Source organism: Psammomys obesus, unplaced genomic scaffold (genome assembly GCF_907164565.1).
Source record: "Psammomys obesus unplaced genomic scaffold, mPsaObe1.curated_primary_1811, whole genome shotgun sequence".
Taxonomy (NCBI): domain Eukaryota; kingdom Metazoa; phylum Chordata; class Mammalia; order Rodentia; family Muridae; genus Psammomys; species Psammomys obesus.
This window is the reverse complement of record NW_026596725.1, coordinates 971,647-980,938: the sequence shown is the minus strand read 5'-3', so window position 1 is coordinate 980,938 and position 9,292 is coordinate 971,647. Positions and strand designations below refer to the sequence as shown.

Sequence of the window (9,292 nt, the reverse complement as noted above, 5' to 3'; positions counted from 1 at the left end):
TTCTTTCTTTCTTTCTTTCTTTCTTTCTTTCTTTCTTTCTTTCTTTCATTTTTTTCTTTTTTTTAATGATTAAAAACATAGGCGACTCCTGTAAATAGAAGCCTCGTTTCTTCGAGAGGCGCCTTTTGAAACCCACTGTCTGAATATTCAACGAAGGCAAAGCTCCACTCTGTATGAACAACATTAATATGATCTCTGCAGAATTTGTTACTCAGAAATATTAACATATCAAAGCCAATGCCCGAGGCTAAAGAAGCTATCGATACGCGAGTGCAGGGTAAAGTAAAGATTATTGGTTCTGATGGTCGGAGCGGCGGAGCTGCGGGCAAAATCGCGCACACCATTAACCGGGAGTGAGCGCGCAGGGAGACGGGCCTCCGAGGCGGCCGCAAATATTTTATCTAGGTGGTAATTACCTCGCTGCTGCCTCCTGGTCTGTCCACGTTATCTTTTTTGGCTATGAGGCCTTCGTTTACGGGGGGTGGGGGGAATGTAATTGACACTTAACAAAGTGAGTCTGAGAAATGACATTTTGTTCTTTACAATTTAGGGACTGATGACTGCCCATCCCTCCACCCGTCTGCAAGCCAGGCTAGCTTCTTCCTACCTACCTCAGATAGGACAGCTGGGAAGGTATCTTTTCTCAAGGCAGGGAGTGTCTTGCCAAGTGAAGTATTTTTTTCCCCTAATATTGTACATGCTGGATACTATCAGGAATGAAAATATGTCCAAGAACTTAATAAAGGAGAGAAAGTGGGCAGCAGAAAGACCTGTGCTTTGAGGAAGACCAGTCTGTGAAGCATAGATTGGGGAAAGAAACAGATGTTGCCACAGCAGGAGGTATGGGAAGGGAACAGATACTTAACAGTTAAAAGTTCTATTGTAGATGAACCTGAGGTGACCTGAGCTATTGATATTAGGAGTTCTGTGGGATGCGCAACCACATGCACGAAGAGTAAGGGTTCTCTAAGTATTTTGACATGAGGAATTGCCAGAGCTGACAAAATATAAAAGTCCTCCTCGCTATCCACTTGGAAATTGTGAACATTGATACCTACAGAGTCAAGCAACACCACCCAAAACACACCCCTTTCTTTCCACAGATTGTTCCTGTCCTGCAAGATGTGTGGAAATGAACGAAAGTACAGGTGTGGATCTGAATTACTCAGAGGTGAGGGCTACAGATTTTGTCGATTGGTAACTCCGAAGTTCCAGGTTCTTTCCCTTGGGAATTGCACTTTTCTTCTCCACAATCAGTGCTTGGTTTAAAAGAGCAAAGCAGGAGAAGGATTTTAAAAGGTGAAACAAATAGGCACGGAATTGTACGGGAACAAGAAAACATCGCCTTAGGAGCATCACTTCTGTCGTTGTGATAGGGTAAGAGCGCACTCCCATCTTTTCGTCACCTCAAAGCTTAGCTTGGATGGTCAGGTAAAAGGGAGGTGTTGCCTTATTCTCCCTGGGAACTTGACTGATTGCACGACATTTTGGCTGTGACAGGCAAGCGCTGGGAGAGGTACTTCAGCGAGGAGGAAACAACACGCACAAACCGCGGCAGAAAGCTGGGCTCTGAGAGCAGCCGGCCTCCTTCCTTAATTAGTGGCGCTGTCCTTCAGCACCACGCTGCCTGTGCGCCCAGAGCGCTTGGCCTCACCTTTGGCGTTTTTCTTCCCGACAGACCCCAAAGAGCAAGACTTCGCTACTCCCCATTTCACGCTGTATATTTTTACTTGTCCAGAAGTTACGGGTAGTTAAGTTTAATGTTCAGAAACTGTCTCTCTTTCATATTATTTCAATATCGCTGAAATGCAGGCCATATTATGGCTGAATACAGGCCTGGCTGGAGAGCTTAGTATTATTCTTTTTAAATAGCTATAAGGAGTGATATCCATACGCTAAAAATAAATAAATAAATAACTTTGAATTCTCTGAAGTGCGAGACAACAGATGCCAGTAATTCTTTTAAATTTGACGTAAGTTCCATGCACACACTTTTGGAACTGCCAAGATACAAAAGATAAACCTCCTTTGTTTTCTCTCTGTTTATAGTGGACACTAGGTCATGAAATCTGCATTTAAACACAAAACATTTCACTGTTTTCGAAGAGTACATTTCTCCCAAAAAAAAAAAAAAAAAAAAAAAAAAAAGCATATCATCCTACTAACTTTGAAAGAAATGGAGATGGACTAAGGGACAGCTATTTGGTAACTTCAGAAGTTTAGCGGTTGGGTTACTAGAAACAACTGTGGCCCTGAAGCAGGAATTAGTCTTGGTGAATAGGCTACGTCTTATTAATTCGTATGAAGTTGGGATAACAGCTGGTCCCTCTTGCCTCCTGTGCTCCTCGGGTTACTGGGCATGCTAGGAAAATAAACTTCAGAGGCTCTGGGTACAGTTAAGCAGGGAAGCCAGCAAAATCTGCACTGCCTTGAGGCCTTGTGAATGTCATAGTTCAAAACCTTTTGTCAAAATGGAACATCTGAGATACAGCCCCCTTCAGTCCTCTGCTGAATGCAACAGCTCTCTTCTCTCGCCTCACCCCCCTTTCCAATGCCATGGGTAAGTCTGGATTCAGATGTTTTCCTCAACAGATGGGAACAAGAAAGCTTTATCCAGTACCCTTAACACTACCTCCTCCTCCCACCATCCCTGAAATAAAGAAATGTTATAGACACTTCAAAAAAAAATAAAGCAGCTACAATATTGGGGACTCATTAGCCTCCTGGAAAACTAAATGATATAGCCTTTCACAGAAACCCTCAAGGCCCATAGCTAACACCATCACCCCAAACACCCAGGCTGTGGCTGGCACATTAGGCCTAAAAGAAACCAGAAATCCTGCTCCAGGATGTGGTATTGGTGACGGGAAAGAAGTGTGAAAACTTTTGTTAAATCCCAGTAATTTTCTCTCTAACTTTGATTCTGACCTCATTCTGTGAGGAATAGTAGCTAGCTCTTAGCATAAGTCATGGGGCTCACCCATTGCTAAAGTGTCAATGAAAAGGAACCTTTTTAATGTAGATACGCCTGCATGGACCTGGAGTAATTGACTAACATAATTCTTTTCTTAATCAGCAGACAACGAGAATCTGGTGTTTACAAGTCTCTCCAGATCTTCAAAACAAAGAAACAGATTAGAGACTAGTGTTTAAGGTCAAGGTACTCCTACTCACCTCTTCTTATCACTCCCCCTTGGCCATTGAGAACAATCCCACACTGGGCTTCCACAGAACCCTTCAAAAAGAAAAAGAAATACAGGCATTCAGATATGACAGGCATGACCATGTGGGTGAAGTATTTCACTCCCTTATCCCCAACCCCCATCTCACGAGATCATTGAAAACACCATTGAACTGCTACAATCTCCATGGCAAACAGCATTTTAAGAAAAACATTTTAAGAAAAACTAAACTACAATCTAAAAGTTATATTCATCTTAAGGTATGCATGCTACATTCCTCCCCAATATGACACTTCAGAGGGCTTAAGATTTTCATTTGGGCATAAGAGAGCAAGAAGCCCTTTGAGTCCTAGAGAAGGGACACAACATACATCCACTATTTTGTGGGTGAAGAAAATGATAGCTTAACTGTCAAGTCTGGGGCTGTGGGTTTCTTTGGGGGCTCTGAGGAAGTATTTCATATGGAGGAATCAGAATTTCTTATAAGGATCATTTATTTTTTTCCCAAAGCAGGAGCACCATATAATTTTATCCAAAATGGGCCTCATGGAGGAAACACCTTCAAATTCACCCCTATAGATCCCCAAGCTTTCATGGTGCTGAGTGATCATTTGAGGTGGAAAACTGAAAAGGGTTTGCTGATTTTTTTATTAAGAAAAATAAAAATTTCTCTCTGTGTCTGTCTTTCCCCCCCTTCAGAAGCAAAATGTGTTAAAAGCTCATTTTCCTTTACAAACAAACGAGGTATTGGACATGAAAGAGGCCTTGAAGGGTGTTAACCTACCCAACAGCCCGTGAAGAGTTAAGTAAATGCGGAGAGAGTCGGTGCATAATAAAAACCCATTTTACAAAACAACCTTTGCAGCCCTGGCTCTCTTTTGCCTCCCCATTTTCACCATATTGAGGCAGGCCTGTAAGACCCCCCTTTTCAATCTACTCACCAGCTCTTTCTTATTTTAAATGTTCTGCCTTAAAGTGATTATCAAATCAATATGAAAAAAAAAAAACTTAGAGACTGAGCATAAATTAAAGCGGTGATGGGAAAAGGTGTGACAGTTTTCTTTGTTGGCCATAGCAAATCTTTTTAGGGGACTCAAAGATGGAACTGAAGCCACAAGACCGTTTGCATCTGTTAGGCAGACTTAGATCGCCCTTCAAACCATTGGACTTTCACTTAAAATTCTGTGCAGGGAAAAGTATATTTACATTTGTTGCATTTGAAATGAGGCATATGCTGATGAATGTTTTAAAAAGGAAGAAATAAAAGGAGAGAGACAGGTTTTCCCCACACACTCCCTCCTCACTTCTTGCTTTAAATGTAGCTATGGTGTTTTTTTTTCTTCTTTTCATTCTGCCAAGTACCTTCAGAAGAGTAGAATAACTTCATAGACTTATAAACTGGTCCTAGTATTTATACATATTATAATAAATGCATTTACCTGTACATATAGAAGTCTTTAATCATGTATACATCACACACCACATGCCTTCATCTAATATTTTAGAGTGTTTCCTTCCTCAGGACGAGTAACATTATTCCAACATGAGTAATAAAAAGAAAAGCAATGATAAATATATAAGAGATGGGCTAGAATAAAGATTTTTGAAGATATCTGAAGTGTAAAGGGAAAGAACTCCAAGCTCCCCAAAGGAAGCGGGCTGCTTTCCCTCTCACTCTCTGGCGCACTGTTAAAATATTTCTTATCGTAGTCAAAACAAACCTTGATCTCTTCACTTAACAAACTTTCCCCCCTTCCTGAGTAGAACATGTTGTCTGGTCAGATGACATTGCACAAATGACCAGTTGAATGGCACTAAGTCGAAAATTGGATAAACTACGGTGTCCTTTTGCAGAGGACTCCGTCTTTGTCTGGAGCTTGCAAATGTTCTAATCCTCTCTTTTGAAAAATACCCAGCTTTGTGCCTAGCACAGAAAAAAAATTTGTACAGATACAAAAAAATCAGCAGCAGACGTGGCTATTAAAAGGAGTAAATAGGTTTTAGTTGAGCCTAAGCATTGAATGGCAGATTTTTTTCCCCTCCTGAGACATAAGGAGATCCTTGTGAAAAATGTAAAAAATGCCCTAAGCGTATAAAATTATTTTGTGAATATAAGTGGGAGAAAGTCAAGGTTTAAGGAGTGAAATATTTTTTTCTTGTGCACGAATCTCGTTGTTCTGTCTCTTTGTTGCAACTCTAAGAGCTTTCTCTTTAATTTAAAATTAATCTCTTGCTCAAGGGTAGAGCAGGGGGAAAGATATTCTGTGCGCAACAAGAGATCTCTTCTGTCTCCAAGTCGTACTCCTTCCCAATCTTCAGGGGAGCGTGGCGATGGCAGGTTTTGTGCAGACAGAAAAAGGAAGGACTCGCCATGGACAGAGATGTACTTCTCTAAAAGAAAAACTTTGACTCTTCTGGGTTCCTACTCTAGGCTTTTGTGGGTTTGGTTGATTTGCAGTGTATCTGTAACAATGGAATCACTTGATTAAAAATTCTGTTCTTAGCAAAGAATGTGGAAAACGCGTAAAGGAAGTAGCAGGCTTGATTAAGTAGCGGCCTGTGCGGTGTCTGAATTCGTTTCTGCACCCTCTTCCTCCCTTTCCCCTCTTTTTCTCTCTCTGTCTTGCTTCCTTTATTTACTCATTTTGACAGTACCAGGAGTTGCATGTTATGTAAGATGGAGTGACCGGAAGAGAAAGAATAAAGACGTCCAGCATCCTGCCGGGCTACAGGCTCGGCTATGCTTAGACAGAGAGAAACACAGCCACACTCAGGCGAAATGCACTGTGCAGATTATTTTACTGGGGTTGGGTTTTAAGGCTTTCGCTCGTGCTTCCTTGCTCGACACAGACGTCTAGTATGTTTGTGAAACTTTTGCTCAAGCTGCTGTTCCAACCGTTTCCTGAGAACAAACAACCCCTCTTCCGGTACTCATCAGGAGATTCCCCTACAGGTTCTGGAAATCTCAGAGTAGACCCTTCAAGTTATGGAAACTGAGGATACAATTGATTGGTGGTCAGGTTTTAGGAGTCTTGCTCTGAGACCCGTATTCAACCCCGGCTTCACCGAACTCGCAGACCTATCCTCTCAGGGTTAGAACTGTAGATTCACTAGACTTCTGGTGACTAGCCCAGGTAGGGGCCGCGGCTATTGATCCAATGAGAGGAACTGAGTCGGCACACTCCTCCTGTAATTTGATGACTTCCCCTAAGTTGTGTGTGTGTGTGTGTGTGTGTGTGTGAGAGAGAGAGAGAGAGAGAGAGAGAGAGAGAGAGAGAGCGCATTAATGGAGAACGGGAGGGGGAGGGCGAGGGGAGGCGCAGACAAATCCGCTGCATGCTTATTTACCTGCAAGTCGTCGGCTCCCGCGGCGGCCAGCCCCAGGCTGGGCCCTGGCAGGAGTCTTTGATCTGGGTGCATTCCATACTGTGAGCCATGGCTCATGAGGGACAGGTCGTGGCGGCGGTAGGCATCGAGGCAGCCCAGCTCCCGCCTCTGCTCGTCCAGGCAGGAGGACTTGAGAGCCCGCGCATTGTGCAGGTTAATAAAGTCGGTGGGCTCCCCGTGGTGAATCTGCTGGTAGTACTGCTGTGAGTGGTGGAGCGAGTTCAGAGAGTAGGCGTCGGGAGTGACCGCCGGGTGACTGTGCTGGAACTCGTAATGGAAGGACTGGTGGTGGAGCGGGGTGTACTGGTGGTTAGTGGAGAAATAGGGGGACGCAAACTCGGTGCCGGTGGTGGAGTAAGTTAAAGGAGAGGAGGAGGAATAGGCAACCGTGGAATTGGCTACGGACTCCAGACAGCCAAGCTGCATCAAGCGGTAGCTGTTTGATCCGTCGTGACGTATCTGGAAGGAAGAGGGGGAAAGGGGAGAGCAGAAAAACTTGAGGTTTGTCATTTTGCAACCACGGCGCCACTGTCCCAGAGTCGGGCGCTTTCCCTGGCGCTCGCTCTCTCTCTCTCTCTCTCTCTCTCTCTCTCTCTCTCTCTCTTTCTCTCTCTCTCTCCTAGGAGGAGAGACCGCGCGCTCCGGAGAGCAGCCGGACTCAGTGAGCGCCTTCACCAAGCTGACTTTGCTAACAGTTGAACTGGGGGTGGGCGGCCTCGTCTCCACAGTGGAGAGAGCAGGGTGGGGTGGGGGAATCCCCCACCCTATATAGGTGCGGGCGACATCACACATGCACACCCAGTCACACACAGTCAGTCAGACAGACAGACAGACAGACACACACACACAGAGGCACACGCACTCACTCACTCACACCCTTCCATTCCCAACTTGTGCCTGCCTAGAGCCGGACTTTGGAGCCAGGTTTGCAGGTGACTGGGGGGTTCGGAGAGCAGGACAGTCCAGAAGCTGAGAACTCTAGGCTGCACCTCGCTGCTCCAGCCAGACCCTAGCACCAAAAATGCCGCCTGGCCATGCTGAGGTGTTCAGTCTGGGCTACTCAAAAAAAAAAAAAAAAAAAAAAAATCACCGTCCATATATATAAATATATGGATATATAAATTTCAGTTTTGTGCAAATTGCTCAACTTGCTTGCTTCCGTAACCACTGTGTCCCGTTCCTTGAATAAACCCCTCTTGAAAGGGGTGCGTCCTTTCCCATCCCCCATGTCCACCTACCGGTCCACATCGGTTCCCGTTTATTTTGCTTTCCGGAGAATCCTTTCTGAGTCTCTAGCTTTCTCCCCATCCCGCCCTTATTGTTAGGATTCTGTTTCTCCCTCATTACGGCAAATGGGGCTTCACTTGGAGGAGAGTTGCTCTCCCTGGCGACAGATGTCATAACGAACTTTCTCCCCTTCCCTTCCTTAACTTCTCCCGAAAGCCAGATTATAATTAAACTTAACGGTCCAATATAGATTAGAGGCAGGGGAAGCTGCCACCACCGCCGCCGCCACCACCACCGCCGCCGCCACACACTTCACACACTCACACACACTCACACACTTACGCGCGCGCGCTCACACACACACACACACAAAAAAAAAGTAATAATACCTCTGCATCGTGGACTAGTCCGGGAAAGGTAGTTGACATGTTGGGTTTCTCCAACAGCTTACGATGCAATTTCCCCCTCCAAAAAAAGAATCAGGAAAAAAAAAAATCCAAAACTTCTTGTATTTTCCAATTTTTTTTAAAGGAAAAAAAATGTTCTGTAGATAGAGATCTAAATTGTAATGGTTTTGCCCGGATCAGATAGCTCCTTGCCTCGTACCCACTTAAAAACCTGTAGGAACAAAATTTTCCCTCTGCACAAAAGCAGCTCCCTGGAACAGATTTTGTACTTGCTGAGAATTTCTTTGGCTGATGTCGTAGGTCCCTTGGTAATATAGAAGTTTTGAAAATTAAGCATCAGCACTGAGAACTGGGAGGACAATAGGCAGAAGAGATTTATCCCATGAGACAAGGAATAAATATTGTATCTTCGCCTAATAAGGAACTGGAGGTTCTTTCAACATTTTTATCCATTTTCCACAACCTTTATCACGCTTTTCTATACCAACTGAGGTGGGGACTCATCTCTGCTGAGAGCATTTACACATTTTTTTATTGTGAAGATAGAAAACTACCCCCAACATGGGCATGTTGCAGACAGAAATATATATTAATTAAACCTTTCTTTTACATGACTGAGCATTTGTTTCTTTCGGTTTCGCTCCCTGGATGCTGAAAGCTGATTTTTCCAACAAGCTTTGGAATCAGGCTTGCCCAGTTGGGGTGTCTGCCTTCTTCCAAGTGAAAACAATACTGTTTTTCTCATATTTACATTGAATTTGGGCTCTTTCTCCGTTCTGAAAGGCAACACCAGGTGGTGGCTAACATTTTTCTCAGCAGTTTTTAAGATAAATAACCGTGATGGACAGTCCTAAGTTTCTGTCGAAAAGAAGTGGGACAAGTGGCAAAATGCGAGGGAATAAAGACTTGGGAGGATATTACACACTCAAGTAAACGTTTTTCACTCCCCAACCAGGATATTTCCCTCTTTCATGTTTTCCATTTGTAATTTCTTGTAAACAGTGGATTTTTTGTTTGGGGTTTTTTGTTTGTTTTTCTTTTGTCTTTCTTTCTTTCTTTCTTTCTTTCTTTCTTTCTTTCTTTCTTTCT

General features: G+C 43.9%; 1 protein-coding gene across 1 annotated transcript in view; it reads right to left on the bottom strand.

Moving 5' to 3' along the window:
* The window catches only part of Tfap2d (transcription factor AP-2 delta), a 59,469-nt gene extending 51,245 nt beyond the window's left edge, over positions 1–8,224 (bottom strand). The window contains exons 1-3 of the mRNA XM_055598721.1: positions 8,186–8,224; positions 6,531–7,028; positions 3,175–3,235 (exon numbers count right to left, since the gene is read on the bottom strand). Of these exons, the coding sequence (XP_055454696.1) occupies positions 3,175–3,235; positions 6,531–7,028; positions 8,186–8,224 (598 nt within the window). The remainder of the gene's footprint in view (positions 1–3,174; positions 3,236–6,530; positions 7,029–8,185) is intronic.
* Positions 8,225–9,292: the final 1,068 nt, after the last annotated feature.